The sequence below is a fragment of the Lepidochelys kempii genome, chromosome 2, assembly GCF_965140285.1.
Source record: "Lepidochelys kempii isolate rLepKem1 chromosome 2, rLepKem1.hap1, whole genome shotgun sequence".
NCBI lineage: Eukaryota > Metazoa > Chordata > Testudines > Cheloniidae > Lepidochelys > Lepidochelys kempii.
The window spans coordinates 155866351-155878419 of record NC_136381.1 but is presented as its reverse complement, the minus strand read 5'-3'; the positions used below and the strand labels follow the sequence as shown (position 1 = coordinate 155878419).

The 12069-nt window shown below is 38.3% G+C and overlaps 1 protein-coding gene across 6 annotated transcripts in view; it reads left to right on the top strand.

Annotated features, from left to right (window-relative positions):
- Nucleotides 1–12069, top strand: part of INVS (inversin) — a 210361-nt gene that overhangs the window by 141323 nt on the left and 56969 nt on the right. For all 6 annotated transcript variants that reach the window (XM_073332513.2, XM_073332511.2, XM_073332510.2 and 3 more), the window contains 3 exons: nt 6697–6852; nt 8159–8388; nt 9877–9983. In XM_073332513.2, the coding sequence (XP_073188614.1) occupies nt 6697–6852; nt 8159–8388; nt 9877–9983 (493 nt within the window). The remainder of the gene's footprint in view (nt 1–6696; nt 6853–8158; nt 8389–9876; nt 9984–12069) is intronic.

Below are 12069 nucleotides of genomic sequence, written 5' to 3'. Positions count from 1 at the left end.
GTAACTAAAAAAATCTACATTTGTAAGTTGCTCTTTTATGACAAAGAGATTGCACTACAGCACTTGTGTGAGGTGAATTGAAAAATACTCTTTCATTTGTTTGCCATTTTTTCAGTGCAAATATTTGTAGTAAAAAATATTAAGTGAGCACTGTTGACTTTATATACTGTGTTGTAATTGAAATCAATATATTTAAAAATGTAGGAAAACATCCAAAATATTTAATACATTTCAATTGGTATTCTGTTATGTAACAGCGCGATTAAAACTGCGATTAATTGTGATTAATTTTTTTAATCACAATTACGTTTTTGAGTTAATCACGTGAGTTAACTGCGATTAATCAACAACCCTACTAAAAATAGAAACATTTCATCTTGAATATAGATAAACATTTCTCAGTAGCTGAAGAAAACTTGTAGGTAATATAATAAACCATCCAGTGAAGTAGTTGAGTCATCAGCATGAAAATCATAAATAGGATTCATATAATATTAGTAGGATTAATGTACTATACATTGTGCCAATGCTAGAGGTTAAATGTGGTAACCCAACAGGTCTTTTACATCCTATTATCTAGTCAATGCAAAAAGCTTAATGAAACTAGCACAGTTGTTCAGAATTAAATCACACAAAGTCATGAAGTTCAAAGTTATGGTTCTCATAGCAACTGAATTCAATCTCATTCAATAGAAAAAGTCATACCATTTTGTAACGATAATATGCTGCTATTATATTTATCCGGCACTTTTCATCTCAAAGGATTCCAAAGTGCTTTACAAACTATCCACATATAAACACAGATGTACCAGTGACATGTAGGAGATAGTGGGGTGACAGCCAGTCAGACAATCTGTGCATAGCAGAATGTGAGGGGAGAGGAATTTTGGACCTGGACCTCGTGGTAGATTGCTCCTCTTAAGCAGAGGACTATGATATTTTTAATACTCATGCTGAAGTCACAGAACTTGGTTATTTAAAGATGGCTTGGAAAAGAGAAAAATGGGTTTATGTCTGAAAACTTTTCGTTGGAGGAGGGGTTTGGTTATGATTTTTTGGTTGATTGGCTTTCAGGGTTTGTTCAGATTATTTTCCCCCCATCTCATCTATTATTGCTGTTGGAAGGACTTGGATGATGTAGAGGTGTATATTAGAATGTTCTATTAGTTACCGTGTGGGGAATTGAATTCCCAAGAGAGCTTTTTTCCCTTGTATTTATACTGGATAAGTGTTAACAGAGCGTTTGAGTAAAAATATTTCTTTCCTTCTTGGTTGATCACATTCCATTTCCTTAATACTTCACCAGTCAATACGTAGAGTAAGAATCGAGAACTCCTAAATTTTTATATAGAAAACCTCTTTTTAAAAACCTTTCAGGGCTTGTCTTCACTGCAGAGTTAATTCAAGTTATAACTTGAATGTTTCCCCTACCTTGAGTCCTATACCTTTAACTTAAGTTGGAGGGTCCATCATCAGATGTAAGCAAAGCTTGAATCATTCATCAGCTGTTAGCACAATCTCTCTGTGCTATTAATATAGTCACTGTGCAGTAATCCAACCACTCTGTGTAGCTCAAGTGTTATTTTATAACATGGCCACTCGCAGTCAAGCTAACTTGAGAATAGTTAATTTAAGGGTACGTCACTGCAGAATTAACTCAAGTTAAGACAGTCTCAGGCCCTCATATATGACATGTCTTCACTGCAAAGTTCACTCGGGCTCTTCCTTGCGTGGTTGCCCCTAACCTGTCTCTTGTCTACACGCAAAACCCTCTCACCCAAGTGTGGTGGTGATACTTTGCACCCAGGCTAGCTGTCCTGTCCTGGGGTATAATAGGCTAAAGCCCAGGTGTTGCATACACTCAGATTGGTATTCCACCCACTTTTCAGTGAGGACCCAGGCTAAACCACTCAAGTGCTGATAGTCCTTCCATGCCTTCCCACAAGTCCCCCTCTGTGCCAAGAGAAATTCTTCCACAGTTGACTGAAAAAGAATCATAGAACGGCTCAGCTTAAAGCACCGCTAATAAGCATGGGATATACCCCCCAGAAGTCCTAAAGCTTCATACAAGTGAGCGCAGCACCAGTGTGAATGCATTTAAGTGTGGCTGTATAGTGTGGCCACTCATACTCAGGTGAGGCTAACTTGAGTGATCCGTCTTGGTTAACTCTGCAGCAAAGATATACCCCAAGAAGGAAAAAAAAAGGCATAAGCCTAATTAACCTTAAATCGAATGACTTTGTCTTTACAAGCTACATCCATTACCACTTTATTCTTGGTGCAGTCTCTTATCAATCTCAGCTATAACTGCTGCCACCTGACATGTCTTTTAAACTCTGCCACCCACTATGTTTCAGACTTTAAAAGTGTAGTAATCCCATGCAGTCACCACAGTTATTAAAGCTCCACACATCAACAAGGCTTTCTACAGCTTACAGAACAGACAGAGCACAGCATCTCAATTGTTGGGTTTGTGCAGGGGTTCCCAAACTTGGTTCACAGCTTGTTCAGGGTAAGTTCAGGTAAACAAAACGTCTTGCGGCTTGCCAGGGGCTTACCCTGAAAAAGCCGCGAACCAAGTTTGGGAACCCCTGGGTTTGTGAGATTATTCAGATGTGAGTTTTGTTCTTGGATAAGTCAAATGGTTTGTTTTACAGTCCTTTCTGTCTCACATAACACATTGCACTAATGTGTGACCATTTTCTAACCTTCATGTTTTGATGAGGAATTTTTAATCCAAAAAAATTAATGCAAAAAAATGAAAGTTCCCCAAAACAACCCATTAATGCAAAACTACAGTTGAGTTGCGCACATTAAAAGTTGAGAAGTGCAAAATTATGCCACTGTTCTCTCCTTGTCCCCGAGCAGTCTGAATTTGGCCATATTGAATTTATATGTTTTAGCATAAGAATTTCCATATTCAGTTTATCTGGCCTCCAGTTAACAAAAGATCATGCATATATACCACCCTGAAATCACTCCCTTGTCCCAGACTTATCTTTTCAGAAGGCTTTGTATGTTTCCCACGGTTTTTGTGAAAGTAAGGTTGTAACAGAATACAGTGCACAAGCCTAAGGGGACTGGGATACAGTTGCTGTGGGGACCACAAGTTTGAATTTTCTGACTTTTGTGCTTGAGTAAAGCTCAGCTATAACATCGCATTAATGTAGTTTTTTTGCATTTACTTACAAAGAGCAAAATCTCCATTCAGACCAAAGCTTTGATAGAACATCAAGACGTTCCTTATTGTGCAGGAAAATGACACCAAGGAAAAGGAATTTCACTGTTCTCAGGGATCAGCACTGCAGGAGCACTGCAGGGGCAGCTTTATAGCTCTGCCGTCACCAACTGTGTACAATCGTGAGGGATCTGACTGTCGGTGGAACAAAGGTTCTATTGTGACCAGCTGGCTGAAGAATCTCTTCAGTCACCGTGACTCCATCACAGAAAATTTTGCTTACAAGAAAATATTGAGCACAGAGTGGGAAACAAGATGCCTGCGTCAGAATGAGTGATGGAGGGGAAGAACCAGGCCAAGCTGACACAGCAGCTCTTTTACTATTGTATTGTTGCATACACCCCATCTGTTATCTGATTGAGTAGCTTACTGCCTTCAGTTTCAGTGCAATACAGAAAACAGAGTCTAGAGTTTACTGTGGGGTCAGAACATATAATCAAGATCCATCCAAATCTGCTAAGCAGCAGGGACTTACTTCATTCTTGTCAAATTTCCATGTCTATCCAGCCACCCACCCAAATTGCTAGTGGAGCTTTCAGTGATTTTGGCTTTTTTTCACTAATGTAACTGAAGCTTCTGTACATAATTAATGATTTTTCCCCCATGGTAGCCCCAACAATTAAACATTTGTGTATTTTTTTAAAAATTGACTGTACAGTGTAAATGTTCTGTGATAAAATGTGGACCACGGTTACTATGCACACATGATTTCAGTTATTAAGGCTACACACTTTAGGGTTTGTTTTACTGACCATGTATATGCTCTGTGAAGTAGATTGCAGCTTTTAGAGCTACAGCTGCGTAAATGGGTATACAGGGGCACTGTATCAGCATTAGTTCACGAAGGTACTCAGCCTGTGGCAAACAGAGGCAGGCAAATGCCTCACTATGCTGGAGGAACACATACAAGACTGGCCATTGATACATCTTGTAGCATAGAGCTGCAAGCAGTACCTCCCGGCAGTAGTCCTTGTAGTGCCTCTTGTGTTTGAGATAGCACTAAACCTCTCCTTCACTGGCATTCAAGGAATGCAAGGTATAGGTTTCTAGCTACTCTTTGCACAGGAGCACAAAGGGTGGATAAGGACTCTGTGTCCTCCACCTCCTACCCCTGACACACCAGCTCAGGAATGATCACTATCTGGCACTATGTATATTAAACTTGCGAAAATTAGAGACACCTGGATATTTTTTAAAGCACCTAGTTTTACCCTCTGAACAAATGAAATTTAAATAAGTACAGCTCACAAAATGATCAAAAGATCATTTGTAAGGGAAGCATTTGGTTCAATCTACTGTAACTGGCATTTATAAATGTGTATATATAAATATTGATATAGTCATTCTAAATTACTCAGAATTTGTGTCATCAGAAAAGTAATTTGTAGGAAAAAGATGTACTAAAAGTATACTTTTGAGACTGATTTTCTTCATAGTTCAACTTACTGTTTGGATTGTTTAGAATCATAGAACCATAAGGTTAGAAGGGATCGCAAAGGTCATCTAGTCTCACCTTCTGCCAAGATGCAGGATTTGTTGTGTTTAAACCATCTAAGACAGATGGAGATCCAGGCTCTTTTTGAAAACCTCCAGTGAAGGAGCTTCCACGACTTCCCCTAAGCAGTTTGTTCTATTCTCCTACTGTTCTTACAGTTAGGAGGTTTTTAATATATATTTACCACTCCAAAGCACATAAAATCAATATTTCAAGCAAATCTCCAAAACGTTTGCCCTCCATTTCAACAAATCTGTTGAAATGTCATCACTCTTTTTGGCTTGATTTTCCATGAAGAACCATCTGGGTTAGCTGAACTTGTATTTTGACAAAGTTCAGTTGATAGCTCCAGTGGGATGAGGTTATGGATGATAGAAACATCATTTGCAACCAAGCAACATCTTACCATCCTCCTGCCGTCTCAGGCCCTGCTGAAGGATTTGTGCTGTAATCTTTGGGCTGAGCCAGAGTGAGGTGGATGGTGCATAGATTCAGGGGTAAGAAAACAGAGGGGAAATGTGAAAGGATAGGAGTCTGCAGAACCAATCCCATGTGACTTTCATGCAGAAGGATTTCCTTGGTCTCTGGGGCAAGTGGGAACATGCCATCGAGACTGAATCTCCCCCCTGATTCCCAAGCCCTTCACTGGTCTCTTTTGCTGCCTGCTATGCCCCATAGAAGATGGGAACATATGGCCTTTTATTAGCTAAGCATAGTCCTAAATGAAAATCTTTGTGAACAAAGGGTTAGACTCTCGCTTACACCCATGTGCGAAATGGGAGCAGGATATAAAGGACACCCTACCATGACCTATGTAAGGGCAGGCAAAACTGCAGTCCCTGCAGTCAAGGGAGCACAGGCACTACTCCCATATTACTCCCCCCAGAGAGAAGGAGCAGAGAGCCATGGATCTGGTCTGTCACATGGTTGTCTGGCGAGGCGCGTGCTGCATCTCTTTAAGGAAGCAACTTAGTTGCTCCACCTGCCACTGAGGCAAAATGCATCTTGCTTGCACTGCTCTTGCGCTCTCCTAACATGGGATTGTGCCAAAACGGTGTGATCTCGCAAAAGAGTTAAGTTTGGAAATGAGTTTCAGCGGAGCCCCAAAATACAACCCTACATTTACTTTACAAATATCTACAGTGCTAACAAACATCAAATGTTAGGAAATCCGGATATTCCCTTACTGCCATATAAAGAAACCATCCTTCATCACTAACTATCACCCTACTTGACTCACACTACCCACCCAGCCTTAACTTTCCCCCTAAAATTTGCAAAACTACATGCAACGGTCAGAAAAAAGAAAATTCTGGAATGGGAGGGAAGCAGCTGCTTTCAGCTGCCTCCTCCTTTCTGTACCACAAGAATTTTCACTACACCTCTCATGCAGTATTTACTGCTACAGGAGCCAGTTGCAGCTGGTTTCTGCACTTTCCACACCTTTTCCTCAGAACAGAAATCCAGTGGCAGCACATCTCCAAGATCTTTTGCAGAAAAACATTTATCTCATGTTAGTGTGAAATGAGACCATTTTATTTGATGTCAGGAAAATCTCAGAGAAATAAATAAGGGGTTTGTTGCAGTAGCCGTAGGCAGTGTTGTCTGTAGTGGAGTGACTCAGTAATAGGATTAGTAAAAGAGGAGGCAGTAGCTTCATATAGTGTGTACAGAGGCTACTGTCCTACAATTCAGTATAAGCCAGTCAAACTTCTGGTGAGGTTTGAATTTGTGTTTCCATGAGTAAAGAAGATGTAACAAAGCTGCCACCTTTTTATATCATGCATTATGTTGTGTTGTTTGCGTAGCAAGAGAGAAGTAGTGATTGCCTGTCACTTGTTTTATTTTGAGCTGTTCACAGTTCTGTGATTGAATGGCAGTTCTCTCTACCAAAATTATTGAAATGAATCATCATTTTTGACAGTTCTAATTGTCATTGTCTAATTTCTAACTATTCTTTCAGCATTACATGCTGCTGCCCTTTCCGGCCATGTCAGCACTGTGAAATTGCTCTTAGAACATAATGCACAGATAGATGCAACTGATGTAATGAAGCATACTCCACTTTTCCGAGCCTGCGAGATGGGACACAAAGAAGTGATACAGACACTCATTAAAGGTCAGCTGTCACAAATTTACAAATCCATTCACAGAGTTAAAATGCTGTTGTAGGTAGGTTGTAAAATAAATGGCATTGCTGGACAAAAAGAAGAGCCCAAAATTAGTCCAATAGGGAAAGATTTATGTATAGTACATTTCATAGAACAGTAAGTAGTAAAAGCAAATTATTTGCATTGAGAGAAGACTAACTAAAACTAAGAAAAACTAAACATATACCCAAAAGCAGCCTTTGTCTCTCCCCACGAGTCTCTTCCAGTACCCTTTAATCTCCTAAAATCTCACATAGTATTTTTTTCTCTTTCCTATAAATGAGATCAATTTAAATTTTGTTTACCATTGGTGAGAATGGGTTCAGTAGCAATCTTTGAACATTTAAATGGTTTACCTGTTTCAAATACAGTTCAAAAATCAACTTTTTTGATATCATCACTTTAATGTGTTTTTCCTGTAACTTTTTATTATAAACAAAGTTTTATTGTTTAGACAATTTTAGAAATAATAGAAACCACAAAAGAAAATAGTTATATTACACAGATATAGGCATATCATCTTAGCTACCAGCATTTGTAGAAGCATCACGTTTGGTCTACACTCATATTTTCTCTTTGGCTTTTGTGGAAGTGATGAGTTGGTGGACATAACGTGATCAGGGGCTGACTGAATCATATGAATCATTATAATTATATTATTATAGGGACAGATTTTTTTTGGTTTGATTAGAGCCAATGATTGGTATATTTTGTGGCTTTTTTGTAGTTTAGTACTGTATTTTTTAACTGTTGTAAGAGCACCTTGGGGAAAGCAAACTAAATAAATGAATTTGATTTGGGTAGAAGAATTTTACATGCTTGAGTAAAGAAAAAGGAAATAACTGCAAAAGCCCATAATGTGGTGAGGCTAGCGGTAAAATTTTGAAAAGCATCTAAGTTCGATTTTCAAACATGACTTAGGCATTTATAAGCCTATATCTCATTTCAAGTCAAAAGGATTCAAGCACCTAACAGCAAGATTTTCAAAGGTATTTGGACACCTAAAGTTGTAGATGGGCACCTAATGGGATTTTCAAAAGCACCTGAACAAGTTGGATGCCTAACTCCCATTGAAACTCCTAAGTGCCCAAGTCACTTTTGAAAATTGTACTTGGGATTTTAAGTCACTTAGGTGCTTTTGAAAATGAACCCCCTGGTCTTTTGGTTTTCAGAGGCGTTCTAAGATGACATGGGCTTAATCTCCCCTTCCTCTGACATGCAAAAATATTTTGGTGCTTTTATTGCTGATGTTCAAATGTTGTTTTGCTATTACAGGGGGAGCAAGAGTAGATTTGGTTGATCAAGATGGTCATTCTCCCCTTCACTGGGCAGCTCTGGGTGGAAATGCTGATGTATGTCAAATTTTGATAGAAAATAAAATCAACCCAAATGTGCAGGATTATGCAGGTAGAACTCCCTTGCAGTGTGCTGCATATGGAGGCTATATTAACTGCATGGTCGTGTTACTGGAAAATAACGCAGATCCAAATATTCAAGATAAAGAGGTATGTTGTTCTTCACTGTGTCATTTAAGTTAATGTCAGACCAAGCATAAACTGAAAGTATCGTCTCCTTCCTGCATATCCTTCTCTTTTCTGCAGCACAGTGGCGTTAATCCTTGCTTTTCACACCAGTGGTACAATGAATCTGTGTTCACTGCTATTGTAGGGGAAGAAAAAGCAGGCCTAAGACTACTTTCCCTTCATATTTCACTTTTTTAGGGCTTGATCGAAGATTATTATTTTAATATACACCATAAACTGAAGATGCACATTTCCATGTTGTCCTTTGGCTTTTCCATTTAAAGCTAACATCTTAAAATTATCCTTTTAAAAACTCCTTATTCTTTACTTGTTTGTTTTTCTTATTTAAATATTTAACAAAGGAGTGTAATTTTGTAATCCACACCATGTCTTTCTCTAGCATGTGTTAGTGAGGATAGAGAAAGTGAGGTGCAACAAACTTGCCGAAAGAATTGCAGCAATTATTTGTCTGTCTAGCCCTTAAGGGCAAATAAGAACATTGTAGTTTGCTTGTATGTTCCTTTGCTCCTTCCCTTAGGCACTAAGTGAAATTCGGTACCAAAATAGATTTTGTATTCTAGGACAAATTCTCTGTTGCTGTAAATTGGCACAACTCTACTGGAGTCAATGGAACTGCACCAGTTTACACCAGCAGCTAACTTGCCCCAATATGTTAATCTTTTACCTCACTGCATGCGGCATACTTTTCTATCCCACAGTCAGTTTAATGAAACTTGCTACAGAGCGTTCATATCTGGAAATTCTACTTACAGTGGTCCCAGATTTGGAGCCACAACGTTCAGCTGTACTGACAGCCAAGAATGTGGTCAAAGTATTACCTGAAGGCCAGATCCTTGGCCCTAGCTTCAATTGATTTCTGCTACATCAAGTAGTTCAAAGCAGCCAGAAAGTTGCCTTAAAAGGTCAGCTGAGGATTCTCCTGACATGGGATAACCCTTGTGAGACTTAGAACTGTCATGGAAAGCTCTGTGCCACCTGCCACCAATGCCCTTGATGCAGGTGGAATGTTGGGGAGTCTGCTGAAGTACGGCAGAGTGCCCAGTGCTCCATCTGATCCATGGCTCTACAAGACTACATCCACTGGCATCATTTATATTGGTCCTTTGGCCAGTCTAAATTACAGAGGGCTATTTTGGCCCCTCGCTGGCCCATGATTTCGGGAACTGAAAGGAGGCTTAGAGACAGATTTCCTTCTGCTATTCTTAACTTCACAGAGTATAAATTCTGCACAGCTGCAAATTTGGCCCATATCTATTTTTAAAAATCTTTTTAGTGATTTTTGCTTTTAAGCTCTTTATTTCTTTTTTAATGGACAAGGTGTATTTTGGAACCACTTGTTTGGTCATAAGGTCCATTTGAGCCCTGAATGACACCATATGCTATTTTTCTTTCCGCAATACAACGTTAGCAGCTAATAAACCTCTTACTTCATATATTTTTGGTTTATAGGGAAGGACTGCTTTACATTGGCTGTGTAACAATGGCTACCTTGATGCTATAAAGTTGCTGCTGGGTTTTGATGCTTTCCCTAATCACATGGAGAACAATGAAGAGAGGTACAGTTTATTAAACAAATTATTTTCTAATTTAGCACACCTACTCTGGTTTGTCTGTCATATGTTCAAATATTGTCTGAGAAACATGAGCTTGAACACATCTAAAAAACGCTGGAGTAATCTCGGGACTGGAGAATAGTTAAATTATGCAGTTGAAGACACTATTTTTCAAATAAGACTGTTCAAATCTTTATCTTAAATTTCTATTGTACTTTTCAGCCTGATCCTGCAGAAAACTTCTGTGTATTTTACCCTGTGTGAGTAATCTCATTGAAGCCAATGAGGCTACTCTTAGTGTGTAAATTTAGACATGTGTGTAAGTCTTTCAGGATTGGTGCTTCACACAATAACAGTGAAATGAACAGAAATACAGTGAATTAAAGTAAATTTACTTAAATTTTATTTGCTCTATTCACCTTATCAGAGTTAGGAAATGAGTCTTTCTATTCCACCTTAACCCTATGTTCTTCTGTTTAGTACAACCTTATTTCAAAAACCCCAAAATACACTTTCTTTAATTAAATTCTGCTTTCTTTTTTCTTATACTGTGTCACTAAAAGATGATGGAGCTGTTCGTTTTCACAAATCTACCAACAGATGTCTATACAGGGCCCAATCCTGCTCCTGTTGAAGCGAACTGGAGTTTTGCTGTTCAGTTCAGTGAGGTCATGATCTGGTGAAAGGAGAAAAGTAAAATTGTATTTTAAAAATAAAGTTATTGCAGATTACCTGGTGGTTATCTATATTCTGATGGTCCAACTAAAAATAAATCCCTCTATAATTATAGGGTGACTATAAATTTGCATCTGTTTTCTTTGTCTCTGACTGACATATAAATAATAGTTTTTGATTTAAAAATCTTCGGTTGTGATAGTTTAAATTGGTCACATGACTGCAGGTAATCAGTGCTACTACATATTTTGGTGTCTCTTTTCAAGAAGACAACTTCATCACAATCATAAACAAAATTATGGATCGACATGCCAAATAGATATGAGTACATCAACATTTTAAAAATCACTAGAATGATTTAAAATCCAATGTACATTAGTGCTGCAGGGTTTTGGCTTCCATCCTGTCTCCCTTATTATTTTTTAATTGCCTTGCTTACCCCTATCATTTGTTTTTTGTTGCCTGCTCTGACCATCCAGACGTCTCTTCCTGTCCTGCAGAGCAATGTATTATCATTTTTCTATTGAAAACCACAGTAGAAAGCATTAAGCAGCTCCCAGTTGTGTTTCTCTAATGCTGTCTATGGTGGCTTTCAATAGAAAATGAAAATAAACAACTGTATTTGAATTAATTTTAATTTATACTATTAAAAACAGATATTCTCGAGAACTGGAGGGTGACCAGCGTTCTACCTGTCTTAAAGAATGCTGCTAATGGTGCTTGAAGAATTTCAAGTTAAAGATTTTTACACTGGTATTCCTATAACCACTTCACTAGCATCTAGGGAAGCCCTCTGTTCACCTCTTGGCATCACTGTGTTTGTATGTGTGATCCTTAGATCCCACATTCAGATATGCTCTTGCTTATAATTGCATTATCTAATCTAAATGCACTGGCACATCTCTATTCTCTTTTCTTTGTGTGTTTCTTTTACTGTTTTAAAAGACAAGGGAAGTAAATTTTAAAATACCATATTAATAGAATTACAGTTAAGAACATAAATGCACTAATATCAGGAAGCTGAAGAGTTAAGGCTGCGACAACATTCCAAATACTCAATACTGTACATAGTAAGTCATACATTTAGGAGCATAAGCAGTAGTCTTCTAGGTATGAGTGCCATTCTTGTTATAGGAACCTTAACTTTTGAATTTCCAGAATTTTGTGTATTTAAATATTCAACCTTAATGTTGCACAGATAGTGATGCTATATTTGCATTTGTCAAATAGTGTGTCATATCATCTAAACTCTGTCATAATTGGATATGAGTGAACCTTAGGTGCAGAGCTGTAGTTTGATTCTGATGGATTGACATTCAAATATGCACACTTCCACATGTTAACGCATGGTGCCCCTATGGTGGGGAAGCATCCATTTGCTCTTATCTAATAGCACTCTTCAAGGGAGGTTTAG